Source organism: Apis florea, unplaced genomic scaffold (assembly GCF_048593485.1).
Source record: "Apis florea isolate Af1SG1 unplaced genomic scaffold, ASM4859348v1 contig_2492_pilon, whole genome shotgun sequence".
NCBI classification, from domain to species: domain Eukaryota; kingdom Metazoa; phylum Arthropoda; class Insecta; order Hymenoptera; family Apidae; genus Apis; species Apis florea.
This window is the reverse complement of record NW_028256593.1, coordinates 542,302-557,768: the sequence shown is the minus strand read 5'-3', so window position 1 is coordinate 557,768 and position 15,467 is coordinate 542,302. Positions and strand designations below refer to the sequence as shown.

Here is a 15,467-nt window from a genome sequence, read left to right as displayed (position 1 = left end):
AAATATCAACCGATGCAACGATTTATAAACGTTTCTTACCCACTACCAGCATGTCCGAGTGATCGGAAACCGTTTGGAAATATGGCGCCTCGGCTAACACTTCACATCTGTATCTTCCGGTGCTCATTAGATTCACAGAATGGAGAACGACTGATCTTTCGGTCGAATTGTGAATCTAGAAAAGAGAATAATTCTTTCTGTATTCTCTTGAACCAATTAATTAAACTTATACCATTCCTCGAATCGTTTAACTACTATAATTATCTCTATTATAACTACTATATTCTAACCTCTTATATACTAGTGAATTCTTCTTAGCAACATATTTATGTATTTCTTAAGAAATTCCTTAATTAAAAACATTAATCTTATGGTATGATAGTTTGATTACATTATTAATGTGTTAGTATTATATTTGTATTAAATACTTATATATTTATATAATTTTATAAGAAAATTTACAGAAAATATTTTCATATTATTTTATTTATTTATTAGTATTAATACATTTAATTTTACATATTTAATATTATATCCATTATTTTTTATATTTTTTTAATATTTTCATATGATTGTAAAAATTTAATATTCACTAAAATAGTAGTGACTAAAAGTAATGATATTTTAGATATATTTTTTAAAAAAATTAATTTTTGTCAAAAAATTATATAAATCTTATATAAAACAAAAATAATTAACAAATTCTAATTTTCAGATTAGAAAATTAGCGTTCCAAGATATTCCATATGGATAGAATTGGATGAAAGATTGATGTTTCTATCTAAATTCGCCAAAGATAAAAGAGGATACGAAAAATTCTGGTGAAATTAGATACACCGGAAACAGACAGGTCTAAAAGGAAGCCGGGCAACGATACGCGATAAAAATGAGAAGCAACGATCTTTAAATAGAAAGCACCACGATGTAAGGGGGTGCAATGGCACGAGACAAGGGAAAAAAATCAATACAATGTGATTCTTACGTTCGCCGTGACACCTGGCAGCTGAAAAACGAGTACAGGCGGCCTTTCCTGTGGCACGTATCGATAGAATTCGTTTCCGTCTTTGTACCATTTTACCGAGTACAACGTCTCTCCATCCAGGTTGAAGTTGCATTCCAGCTTGATATTTTGACCACGAACTACGTGCTGTGGTACCACCAGCTCCAGCATCCTCAACGCGACCGTATCTGAAATCAAACAGAAAATTAAGGAAAATAATTATTAGGAACAATATGGAAATTTAATCAATATATGTTAAAATTGGATTAGAAATCAAGAAATTAGACTAATTATAATACATATTACAACTGGATTAATAAATTACATATAGGTTATAATATCAGCTCTTTATTAAGACCTACTTATAGATTAAATCTAAACTGTAATAATATGCATTAAATTATATTTTTATTAATTTTGGAAAAGAATAAAATATTAATCTTTTGAATACCAATTTTAAATTAAGCCTATAAATAAAACAATTGAATTGTCTAATTAAATGAAAATAATAAGCATACACTAGAACTGTATTAAACCTAAATTTAATTAGATCTAGATCTTAAGTTTGATTTGGATTAAAAATATAAAATTCAAGGATTTGGATTAAGTTTTTTTGTATCTAAATCAAACTTAACCTCTGTTCTACATCATATCTAAAGTACTTTACTCTACCTTTTTCCTAAAATTTAACAGAAAGTAGAGATTTGTATAACTTGATACTCCTTGGATCTATATGATTATAGATAAAAGACAAGAGTATCAGATCTCTTTATAACATAACACCTATATCATTTTCTAAAACAAATTTATCGTCTCTATAAATCGTTTGTTGAGAATAGAGATGGCAGAAAGGACTTACAAATTCTCGAAGCTTCAAAGAGAAAACTCCAGAGAGCGCGGGAATCGAAGCGTGACAGCGATAATCGTGTCGGCCAATGAATCGTTCGACGTTGGGAACGTGAAGCCATTCTCACGCGTGTTTGTGCACCGTTTCGAACAACGAGAGAACAATTCCATCGAATTGCCTTTTAACCTTCCGTTGATCCGATGCAACGTTTTTCCGAGCTTCGAGTTTTCCACGCGATCGTCCTCGTAACCGTGCACGCGATCGTTCCCTGAAAAAGGTTGTGGGGAAGGTTCTGCCGAATGTATTTCTCGATGGAAAACAGAGAACAGTAACTGGGATATTTTCATTTTCGAACGAATTTTCATTTCTGTTCGACTGTTTCTCACACGCCTCTGTATCTCGATGAAACGATATTGAAAATGGATGAAAATGAATTGCTAATTAGCATGGATAGTAATTAGTGTTGCTGATAAAGCGAGAGTTTATACATGGGAAAACAAAAACTGAGATCTTTTTTAACGATAAGATATCCGAAACGTGATATTTTAATTTGGAGAAGAAATAATATACGTTGGTAGAGAAAAATAATAAATATTTTATATTAAATATCATAAATATCACAGTATAAATTAAATTTAACAAAGATATGAATTTTAGGAAATGTAATTTTTCCGGGAAATATTCGATGGTAAATTGTAATTATTTTATAATGTTAATTAGAGTTGATGGCAATTAAATGGCAATTACTATCATATCTTGCTACTGAATTTATGTTATTTGACATAGCTTGAACAAACTATTGATTCATCAGCTTCTGTTTTGATATTTTGAATTAATTTGCAATATTAACAGTTTATGGAACAAACGCTTTTAGCATGAACAATGGTTCGTTCCCGGAGGCAATTTGAGAAAATGAGAATATAATTCATCTTTTTCTTTCAATTGTTGTGTTTCTTTGAAAATAATTGAAATATTTATATAAATATTTTAAAAATATATTTATAGATTAAATTCTATAATTTAATTCTCTAAATATTTAATTACTAAATAATATCTATTTAAAATTATTTAAATGACAATCAAAATAATTATATATTTACAAATTACAATTTGATTTTACATTTTATTGTTTATATCGTCTATACATTATATTAATATAAATTTTAAATCATATTTATCAATTGCAAAAATATTGAGAAATTATTGCAAAATAAAATAAAATTCAAGTCAATAAATTTATTAATTTATTCAAATAACGTTGTTTTTATCAAAAATTATTTGATTTGATTTTGAATAAATTACTTTGATTTTTTTAATAAATTTATTTTTAGAAAATTTTTATTAGAAAAATATTCATTGTCAAAATAATTCTAAAAAATTGTTATTACTATAAGAATATAATCTATGCTAATTTTTTTAGATTTTGTAAAACACGAACGTAATATCAATTTATGCAATTTATGCAATTCGTCGCTGTACCTTTATGAAATGAAGGGAGAAAGAGAGAGTTTGCAAGGAATTATGAGAGAAATAAAAGGATAAAGAGCTATTTCTGTCGCTTATCTCGTGGCACGCTTCGATTTCATTTTCCAAGACTTTTTTAGCCCCATTACTTTTAAACGCGACGGGCATTAACTTCAGAATCGGCCGACATTAAGGGCACACTTTGCAACAAAGAGAATTATCTTCTGTCGTAGCAGAGGAAGAATCATTGTCAGGTGCTCCAGAACAGAAAGAGGAAATCTCAACATTCGTGTAAATGCAAGACACTTTAATCTAAAACCGAGTCTGGAAACTTTTTTTTTTTTCCTCCCTCCAATTGTTGTTCCTCAACGATTTTGTTCTACTCGAGAATTCTCCAATTCATAGAGCGTGTAATTTTTTCACTTGTGCTTTATAACAAGTTAGAAAAAGAAAAATTCATAGAAACGAATTTCGAACATTTTTTTTTCTGTTCTGTCGATAAAATAGTACACCATTCTTTACCGCCGCGAGTTAATATCCCTAAACGACACTACAGATTGCCGTAAAATTACTAAAATTAAATTAGAACACCCTCTACATCCTCCGTGGAAAAAAAACAATTATCGAGTGACCTATTTTACCGACCATCATTTTTCATTAAAAAAAATAAAACTTAAAACTTAATCAATCTGATAATTGATTACGCTTTTAATATTTATCATGTGCATACATATCATGTAACGTGATATTTCTTCTTATTAGGCATCATTAAAATTTAATCATAAATTTAATCAAGATTATATATATGATATATTGATTTTATTTTATTTAACAATTTTTTTTATTAAATCTCATTAGAAATCTTAATCTTAATACATAAATCATTATTATACATCATTGTTACTTACAATTAATTATTATAAAATTTCAACTGAATATTAAAACCTTTTTGTATTTATGAATTAAATTTATAACTTTTTTTAATATAATTAATCATTATATGTCTAAAATTCATAAAATTAAATATATCTCATTGCCTTTTCAATTTTATTTCGACTTTTCAAAAAATTTGCGATGATCACAAAACTTGAAATAAAGATTATAGAGAATCAGAAGATAATGGAACAAAAGATAAAGCGAAGGATGGAATGGGACCATGTGGGGTATTCTCGAAGAGAAAAAGTGCCATCCTTTGAAGAAAAGATAGTGAAACCTAGCGAGCCGTGGTATCTGGCCCGGAAAAGTCGCGTGGCGTGAGTAGAAAAAGGTCTTGTTCCTCCAATTGTCGAGGGTCGTGATTCACAGCTGCAAAAACCGATCCAATTATTCCACGAATGCCTGGGGCGGGCCGCTTTTATCGGCGCGGAACCGGCGCCGTTGATGCATCGATCGTAGCGCCACGTTGCGGCAACATGCAGAATTTTTCCACCGAGCAAGTTGTCGCCTCGCAACTAGCGCGGAATTGCGGCTTTGTTTCTGGTTGATGCGTGACAACTTTTCTTTTCACTCTGACGTGTGTTGTTCTCATTTTCTGACTCTTCTTTCGCGTTACAAAAATGGCTACATAAAATCCAACGAATATTCCAGTATTATTTTTTTTCGTAAGATAAGTTGATGGCGGTTAGTTACGTTAATGTTTGAGAGTTGGAAATGTTCAGACAATTATGACTCTGAAGTGAGCTCTTAAATAGGAGATCCTTTAAATAATATGGATTATTATTAGGAGAGAAGATACTTTCTATTAAGGATAATAGGATTTATAGCTAAATCGTATATAATGATAATAGTTTGATTATATATGTTTTAGTTAGGTTTCCTAGCCAATTAGCAACATATAATGACCATAATACATTATTACTGAACTAGTATTAATCTGTACAAATTAACTAATATGAAATATACTAGACTAGTGAAGAGATTTAAGAACAATGGTCTATGAATTTGGCAACTATTATAACCTAACCAATATAGAAAGAATTCAATGAAATCTATATAGACTGCGACTACGATTCAAATTCTCTAGGACAATTTTAATTGAATTCTTGAATTGAATCGTCCTCAAAATTGAGGATATTTTTTAAGCGAAAAAGGCAAGATGACTCGAGGACAAATATTTTTCCATCGGCCTGGAAATCGCCTGTTACTTTGCACCGTAGGTGCTCTTGGATCGACAAAGGGTTGCCTTTCGTTGAATCCACGGAGTGTCGGCAGAGTCGAAGAAGGGTGGTACGATGGTCAAAGAAAAGAAAAGAAAAAGAAAAAAAAAAAAAAGAAATCACAGCGGTAGGTGTTGTTTGAGAGAGATGACGAACGTGAGAGTGGTTATTAAAGGAGACAGAAAGGGAGAGGACGATAAGAAAGAAGGGTAAGGCTGACGTGAATAGTGATGTAAATGGCGTGGCGTTGGCAGTGAAAGGGAAAAGGGAAGAAAACCGTGATAAGTGTGAAGACTACGAAGGAAAGAATGAAAGAGAGATAAGAAGGCTCGATAACGAGCGGGAGAGTGAAAAGAGGGTGGAGCAGTAGAAGGGAAAGAGTAGAAAAAAGGAAAGTCGGCTACTGGGAGGAGAAAAGATACGGAACTGTAAAAACATTAGACGTTTCTTTGACGCCTGTCACTGTGTGCCACCATCGCCATTATTTCACTCTGTATTTCCTTTCATTTGGATCTTGTCTTTACCCATGATATAGAAACATCGAGTCTTCTTCTAAGATGGAGCAAATGTTTAAAAAAGCAAAAAAAAAAAAAAGCTTTATTTCGCGTGTTAATTTAAATAATTAACAATGAAGACACATGTATTTATACATATATTGCAGAATATATTAAGAATAGAAGAATTTTAATCGTTAATACTTAAATGATTAAAAATTGCAAAAGATTATTCTATCGTGAAATCGAAAATTTCTTGACGACACTTCGTCGAGAAATTTGGTTCTCCTCATCGTAGAATCAATCGTGCCTCGAAGTGCTGCCGCATAAGCAAAAGGAAAGTTCTATTTCGATCCACTCTAGCGGCAGACACTCTCACCCTCGATAGACGAAAGAAGAAGTCGAAACTGAAAGTCGCGTGGTTGTGAAAAAAAAAAGGTCCTACTAAGCCAACCCCCGGAAAGGGGATTGTCGCTTTGGAAGGAAAGGCAGGGTTAGCCTGGCGAAATAACGAGTGGTGGCTGAGAACGTCGCGAATATGATTCATTCCTGTTCCGTTACGAATGATAACTCATGCATATTGAACGGCAGGGGGTCTGATTTGTTCTGTGAGTCAGTCGTTGCACGCGTCCCGGCGCCTGCACCGTGTCACGCCGTTGCTCCAGGCTCGTTTCTGTATTGGTAACCAGAAATGGGGATGAGTAAGGATGCATTGGGTCGCTTTTATCGAGTCTAGATCGCGCGAGCACTTTAACTTCGAGGGAGATAGATAGATAGAGAGAGAGAGGAGGAGAAGGAGAAGGAGGAAGAATCGGTATGCCTCCGACTTCGTCGTTAATTAGGTCGATGACGTTCCTCCTTAACAGCAACCTCGATATTCCGGGCAACGAACGCGAAGCAATTCCGATTTTAGTTGATAAATGGTGAGCTTGGTCTATGCTGGGTTAAAATCCTCTCAAAATTCTATCAATTACGCCACCGAGAAAAGCCTATTCTCTACTCGTAGAAAGTAGAAATGGGTATATCGATTGTAATTGATTCCCAATTGGTCGTTGGCACAATGATGGAAAAACTGATTTTCCCTTTGATTTACTACCCTTATTATTCTGACCCCCTTTGAGAAAATAAACTTTTTGCGGGGGATTAATCAAGTCTAATTTCTCACTCTGCTTGTTTGGATTCTGATTTCAATCGTTTGTCTAGTCTCAGAGGGCTTTTTTTCGCAGTGGATTTGACATGTGAGGGTGTGTCGAGTATCGGAATCTTCGTTAAGAGTCATTAAATTGAGGGACGTTCGGGGAGAGCCGGGGAGAGCCGGGGAGAGACAAGGAGAGACTAATACTTCCTTCAAGTATTTCTATTGCACTCTGTCTACTCAAATTTGATTTCACGGTTAACAAAACTTAGAACCTCTTATTAATCGTTAAGAATTAATGTATAAGTGGATACAGAATTATTCGTGTATTCGCAACTCTATTCTCTTTGTCATTGACATCAAAGATAAAAATCTGGTGTTCTATAGAACTGTATCATAAAGAATCTCTGAATCTCTTTTATACAGTCGATCTGATTAAAGAATCACTTTCCTCGCTCCTCCTGACAACATGCTAATTAACCCATCAAATCGACACGATAAACGGACTCCTCTGTTGTCGACTGGCTTCAAATCAAAACGAACAAATCTATTGGATTATATATACATATATATATAGAGGCATCCCATATCTTAATCCACAAGAGTGGCTTTAAAGCGATCAGACGCACGCGTATCGAATCGAGGAAAAAAAAAAAAAAAAAAAAACGAGAAATCCATGTGAACAATTGGATCTCTTCAGGATAGTGTCCCCGAGGAAGCCTTTTCGTCGAAGGGTCGGTGAAACGAGAAATGAAAGGGGAATAGATGGAAAGATAGAGGGACGACGAATAGACGGAAGAGAAGTCGAGGACACATCGAGACGAGTAAAAATGGGGAAAAGAAAAAAGGAATAGAAAAAAAAAAAAGAGAATTTCGCAGGTGTCATCGAGATAGCCCCCTCGGTGTCTGGAGAGTCGCTTAATTTCGCCTCGGTATTGCTTTACAGGAAATCGTACACCGTCCCATAAACGAAGCCAGCAATATGCCAGCCGCATTGGCTACCTGCTACCATTGGCCATTGCGGAAAGGGCAAGTGGTGTCGCATGTCCCGACTTCTGGGGTCGTGGCAATGGAACCTTCGATGACAAAAAGAGACACGCAATTCCTCTCTTGTCAGCGGTCTTCAAAGTTAAACTTTATTTCATAATTCTAGGATATTGAATGTAGCAATGAAAAATGCGATATGTCCAATCTTTTTTTTTTTTTTTTTTTTTTTACAGGATCGTTTTTACAATAGTTTCGCGCAAAATCATACACAAAGAGAAATATTCGTAGGAAGGTATTGATTCGCGGTTCAACTCAATCCTGTACAGTATACTGGCAATCAATTGCGTTCAATTTTTTACATACCTTATATTCCAAAAAAAAAAAAAAAAAAAATGTCAAAATAGAAAAATTTCAACAAAAATAGATTTATCGTGTTTTCCCTTTACAATCTCGTAAAAAAAAAAAAAAAAAAAAAAAAAAAAAAAAAAAAATACACATTACATCTGCAAAGTGAAATGCTCGATGATAATTCCAGGTCACGGTTGATGGGGTTGGGAGTCACTGAATAGATCCAACAGGAGAAGGTGTATCGATACTGGAGGGAGGAGAAACCATAAGTCGAGAGAAAACGAGAAGCTCCATCGGGACCTTTTTACCCTCGTATTCGCCTCACGCGCCCTTTGGTCACGCGTGGCCATTGAAAGCCAGAGAGAGAGAGAGAGAGAGAGAGAGAGAGAGAGGGAGAGGGAGAGAGAAAAGGAGAACGTTTTAATAATAGTAATAAACGACACCAGGGATAGGGCCAGAGGTCAGTTGGTTTCCTCTTTCCTTGCGAGATCGATGATGTTCCGTGAGACAAGCCCAAATTTATGTGCGGCCACAGGGGAAGAACATTATGATGGACGTGCACTTTTCGAAGGACAAATAAACAGGTAGCTCATAGTGGAAGGAATGTAACGAGCTATGCAACTATAATTCAACGAGAACAGGCATAGCGATTTGCCTATTGGATCTGTCTGGAGAGATGTGCATAATCAATTTTATACGAATTTTATATTTATGTGATTACGTGAGATTATAAATTATTACGATATATTTGGAACGATACATGTCTTGTTATATTTGTCGAGTTATTTACTTCCAATGATCAAGACGTAAGTATCGTAACACCCTTATATACGATTGCTACCGACCTCTCTATACTTCGAACAAGTATACATTATGAGGGTGCAAATGAACGTTTGGTGTCTCGAATGAGGGTGGGATTCAAAGCGATGAATACAATGGATATATATATATTATCATGTTCAACGACATCGCAACAGCGTTCTATCATTGTTTAATTATGCTTTTAGCACCAATTATATACGCGTAAATTTCTTTTGATTAAAAATTCCCTGCAACATTTTCCCCTATCCGATTATTTATTGGCGCAAAAAATGCATTACAGTTGAAAATATATGCACGAATATCCAATTATTAATGACTTAAGCGAGTTTCATGAATAACGCACGAGTGACGCGAGATATAATTAAAAATTCTATCTAAAAAAATCGAGATCGTGTGTAATCAAGCTTTTTCGAAAATTATTCTCGTTCGCGCGGAGATTTGTTTCGAAAATTCTCGCGCCCGGTTGCGACAACGTTCCCAATTGGATAACGCTGGGAAACGTTAACAACCGAAAATTGAGGCAGTGATAGAGGATGGAGAGAGAGAGAGAGAGAAAGAAGAGAGAAAAAAAAAGGAGACTCATCGGTTTTTCCAGCCTATAAACGTTCAGACCGATAAATAAGATCTCGCAAATAAAAGCGGCAGCATAAATATATAAATTACAAAGCCAGGCTTTAATTAAATAATGCCCGGCCAATTTATGGCCGGTGTGATTCGATATCGGGCCTCTATAAAAGAGAATACGAGAAAAGAGAGAAAATGAATGGCGTGGAATTAAACGAAGAGAGAGAAAGAGAGAGAGGAGGGAGGGAGAGAGATAAAAAAAGGAAAAAAATGAAGGGGAAAAAGGAAGGAAAATTGATCGGACGAGAGACCGGCTTTAACCGACTTAAGTCTATTTTCCATATTTATTCATATTCGAACGAGCGACAATCGTGCAATCTGCCATATAAATTTCCGACTTTTACCCCACCTCCTTTTCCCCCCCGCCCTCAGAATTGATTTTAAAAACGTATGAAAGTTGGTTGGAATTTTTTTTTTTTTTTTTTTCCCTATTCAAATTGAAATTTAAATATCTCGAATTCTTTTCTTTCTTTCTTTCTTTTTTTTTTTTTTTTTCGTATCACGTCTCTCTTTCTACTTTACATCGCAACTTCTATATCGCAATAGAATTACTGTGAAATGAAAATTAATTCGAGAGTGATACAAATTGATCACAACGAAATATTCGATCCTCGATCTTTAAACATCTCTTTCTTCGTTTCGTTATTATATTTAAAAAAAAGAAATGAAAGATAAAAAATTGTACACGATGCTTAAATCTATGCTTGCATCTATGCTTCGTCAACGATCCATTTCCGGTTCATCGTTTGACGCGATTCGTCTCGAAACGGCTAATCGGATAAAGGTCCACCGATATTCCGTCGGAATTGCCGTTTTTACCACGGCATTATTATCGTTTCAGCCGAGTGCCGGAGGGGGTTGACCAAATTGTCAGGGCGGGGAAAAACGAACCAAGGCTGAGTCACGTTCTTTCCTCTTCCCCCTCCTTTTTTCCTCCTTTTTTTTTTCCTTTTTTACTTTTCTTTCCGACTCGGGAAGTATCGAGTGAGTCATTTATACACCGATAAAAATCACCGGAATAGTAAATGCTGCGGGTTCGTGGTCCCTCAATATCGTACACGACCGATCGAAATTGCTCCACCGACACTTGCCACCGAATAAACTTAAGCCTGGTTTACTATCGTGTCTCGCCTTAAGTCTTATATACGCTCGAAATAAACTTCGCCAACGTAAGTAGATTAGTTTAATTTCCAAGATTTTAATCTCGACGTTTGTTTTGGGTTAGATGAGCGATCGAAGGTGTTGAGTCTGTGTTAAAATTAAGGCTAGGTTTATAACGTTTATACGAATAACGAGTCCAACGTTATTTAAAATAATATTAAAACTGGAGTTGCGAAGAGATTCGAATTAAATTAACGTTAATCGTTTGGCTAGGTTACGTTACGTAATGTTGAATGTATTATACGCTCGAAATAAACTCTACTAAATAGATTACTTTCCTTTTCAAAATTTTAATCTCGACCTTTGTTTCACACGAGTTAAAACTAAGGTTAGGTTCACGTTTACATGAATGGTAAGTTTAAATTAAAATAATATTAGAATTGGAGTTGTGCAGAATTAAATTAACGTTTGATCGGGTTATATTAGGTTATATTAGATATGAATATGAGTCTGAATTTGTATCGAGATTGAATTAAATTTCTAATTAAGTTTCGAAATAATCAGATATCTAATTTTAGTAAGTTAAACACGACGTTAGATCTATCTGTATATACAGATATAATAATAAACGGCTGTTGAATCAACTTTGCTCTAGATCTTTAATCTTTAATTCACACTAGTCACGAGTCTTGATTTAAAATGATGTTTGAATCGTTTGATTCGTCTTGGATTTCTAAATCCAAAATTGCATCGAGTCTGCATCGATATCAAATACGCATACAAATCTAACTCTAACTTCTAAATCCATTAAATAAAATCCAAAATTAAAAAGAAATTGACCGCATCTCCTCCCCTTTCAACAATCTTCAAATCAATTTCTCGCCAATCTAGGTATAATCGCAAGTTTTTTAGCAAGTCTTATGAAGAGCCACCATTTTTCTCTGGACCTGAACCAACAATCTAGACAAAAGCCGCGCAAAGATACAATTTCTCATCCGTGTCACGTCCCAAAGTTTCCGCGGTAATAACGGGGGAATACGTCGCGTGCTTTCGACCGTTTAAACGGTGACGAGTAATAAAGGGTGTTGCGGGTTGACGCGTAACACGTCGTCAAGGGTGGTCGACACACCAGGACGTGCTCCGCCACCCCGGTGGGATTTCGAAATTTCTCTTTCGGGATCGTCTCTGGAACGTCTCTTCCACCGCGAAACGCCTTCTCATCCTTTGTTGTCGCATCTTGTTCTTACGGCCCTTGCGTTGTTCCATACGAAGCCACCATGAATCGTGGCCAATCAACAAATCAGGGCGGTGCATTCGATTTATTTTCCGAGTTCACCCGAGATCGAGAGCAACTCCAATCTATCGCTACTTGGAGCGTGTAACGATGTCATAGATCTTGGCGATTTCTCTTGCCCTGAATTTTTCAACCGGCAACAATCTTCTTCTTCGTTCTTGCCTCGTTACCATTTTGATGAGACAGGTTGTTTTATTTCTGCTTTTTTGTGGCTTAACTTGTGCCGATCCTTATTGCACGAATTACTCGAATATTATGAGAGGATAACTTGAAAACAATTGGAGAATATCGTCTATGTCTGGTGATTTTTAAGCGGAAGTTTTAATCTTTGGAATTATTTCGAAAAATTATTTACGGTCAAATTGTTACTTTCAAATTTCTATCAATTGTTTCAAAAACAAGTATCTCGTTAGAAGAGATGTTGCATCATTTTGCGCGAGTTAACTCTTCAACGATCCTCTAAATATAGGATTGAAGGTGATCTTGAAAATTTATTTAAAAAAAAAAAAAAAAAAAGTGTCAAAAGAATGTCTAATATCGATCGGTCGAAGGTCGATACTTCCACTATTCACTTGTGGAGAGAAGAAAGAAGAAGAGACATTGATCGGGACACGCGACGACGACAAGAATAAAAGAAATTGATCATATTCGTACACCATATACGATCAGGGATTGAGGGTTCATGGTTCAGTATCACTCTGTTTAAGTTATTTTTAGGTTTAGCTATCGTATAGTGTATTTAGAAATTGAACAAAGGGAAAAAAGTGAAAAAACGTGTTTCCCCTCTCCCCCCCCCCTTCCCCAAAAGAAAACATAGAGCCTTGAAAGCGAATCCCTGCTATTTGCCCCTTTTATCGTGACAACTACAAAAAAATACCCTATTCTACTCCAATACATATATCGTGATAACGTTAGATTTTTTGAGAAATGAATGGTTATCAACAATTATCGCCTACAAGTGATATATGTATTTTCATGCTAGAATTTTTTTTACACTGTGTACAATAAATAATGAAAATAATTCTTTCTTTTCATTAATTTCGTAATTAATTTCTCTAATTAATCAAATATCAAAGAAAATTTTACCTTGATAAAGTATATAAAATATTATAATATTTTCTTTTTATTAATTTGCTTAATAGTTCGTTTTTTTTTTTTTTTTTTTTTTTCAAGAGAAAGCTTTCTAAATAAATGTCACTGAACGTTTCCCTGTTGCACGGTCAAATGCGTACGCTGACGTTAAACCGGTTGCCTATGTACAGGCGCTTCTAGTGCAAAATTAAATCGCTCGAATGCACTTGAAAAATACATTTCAACTTCTTTCGTTGTCTCGGTGACAGGAATCGATCTTCGATAAATATATCTCATACATTTTTTTAATAAATAATGTAACCAGTTACCGTACTATATCTGATCCCAATAAATACATTCAATATTAAACTAATTAAATATAACTAATTAGCTTAATGTATATACAGAATTATATGTGCATTACCGATAAAAGAAATAATGAAATAATTCAAAGTTTTCTAAGTAATTCCATTTTTGTTTTTATAATATGTAAATAAATACACGTATAAAGAAAAATAACTTAACAAATAAAATAAAATAATTTTATTAACATTTTCTTCGTATTTTAGAATACGAATAATTTAATGGAAAAGAATATGTGAAGAATTAAATAGAAAATACTCAGATTGCCAGAATACTTTCGTGACCAACAGTAGATCACACTGCGACGATTCCGCATTCCGCGGCACCGTTCTACTGCAATAATTAACTCTTTAACTATGTAATTAGTTTCAGAGAGCAAAGCACGATACTTGATTTCGCGTAACGCAACCAACTTCCGTACACCTCTATTAAAATAATATTTTCCAACGATCTGTGTCAAGCCTCCACAACCTTAGTTTTCAAATGTATCGAAGATCTCAGAAATTCAGATTGAAATTGCTTTCCGGCCGAACAGCGCTAGAACGAAAGAGATATTCGAGTTAATTACTCTTTTATTTCTTTATCAAACAATACGTACAAAACGTAATTGTACAAAATTTACCAATAAATTTCTGGAAAATACATCGTTTATAGAATTTCAATTATATACTTTCGTAAAATTGAAAAGATTGTTTCGAACTAATACGATAATTTGCGCTTCTTCGTTATAAACTTTGTTCTAAATTTGACGTCATTCTAATAAAATTAAAATTTTTTTATTTATAGATCACGGTAATATTAACTTGATTAAAAAGTAATCCATTGTTTTGTATGTTTTTGTAAATTTACGTGAACAGAGATAACATTTTTTCAAAATATTATCGTAATTTAAAAAATATTTGAATTTAAAATGGAAAGAATGGATAAATTTAAAAGCAATGAAATAATTTGCATGTTTAATCTCTTAAAAGGATAAATTTGCCAAGATCAGGAAATGATAATTTTTTCTTTTCTTAAATAATTTATATAAATATATTGTCATCCATCTAGAAGTCTTTGTAAACGCTATCTTAAATCTTTGCAAAAGGCGATCTTTATTCAAGTAGATTATATATACATATACTATGATCAATGGATATTAAGGTTAAGTTATTCGCAAAAGAATTTCATACAATCAACGATATTTGTTCACAATAACTCTTGAATCAAAATTAAAAAAAAAAAAGTACAGTAAGTAAAAGTAATTATCTCAGTTTCTCTCAAATAATAGTAAATATCATTACGTTACATAACATATCACTTTTTAATCACTTTGTACAACTGAAGAGTTCTCAATTATTAACAAAATGTTTCTATAACACTTAAAAAATTTAAAATACCTTCCAATTCTACAAAATATTAAATAAAATTCAAAGAATCGTATAAAAATTTCTGAAAGAACAATATTACGTATTCTGTATCTGCTTCTGTTCGCCCTGTACACCAAAGAACGCTTCTGATTCGAAGGGTACAAAAGCGAAAGAGGTTAAGGATCGTTCGAGTATGGTTCGATTTAAATGTCAAATGAAACTTGGCTGCGAGACCATCTTATCGGCTGATCCTTTAAGCAGACGTTTAAATCTTCTGCCTTCCGTATCCGCCGGCCCAATTGTTCGGCTCTTTGCCTGTTGTTAACTCTTAATCGCGTGTCTCGATTGGCCCCCGCGCCACTTTAAATCCCCCTCTGAAGAATTAAACCGTGACGCGTTCCCTTCGGGGGAT

General features: G+C 34.1%; 1 protein-coding gene and 1 long non-coding RNA gene across 5 annotated transcripts in view; one reads left to right on the top strand and one right to left on the bottom strand.

The window, feature by feature from the left end:
* Positions 1-15,467, bottom strand: part of LOC100864194 (cell adhesion molecule 2) — a 101,566-nt gene that overhangs the window by 4,121 nt on the left and 81,978 nt on the right. For 2 of the 4 annotated variants that reach the window (XM_031916824.2, XM_003694132.4), the window contains 2 exons: positions 983-1,188; positions 40-175 (listed from right to left, as the gene is read on the bottom strand). In XM_031916824.2, the coding sequence (XP_031772684.1) occupies positions 40-175; positions 983-1,171 (325 nt within the window). In that variant the 5' untranslated portion in view covers positions 1,172-1,188. Of the gene's footprint in view, positions 1-39; positions 176-982; positions 1,189-1,672; positions 1,809-1,859; positions 2,116-15,467 lie in introns of those variants that run through there. The other 2 variants (XM_086905880.1, XM_012487119.3) reach the window with 2 other exon arrangements.
* LOC147657883 (uncharacterized) lies at positions 72-1,594 on the top strand. The gene is made up of 2 exons (XR_015291486.1): positions 72-402; positions 716-1,594. It is a non-coding gene; the product is annotated as an uncharacterized LOC147657883 (long non-coding RNA).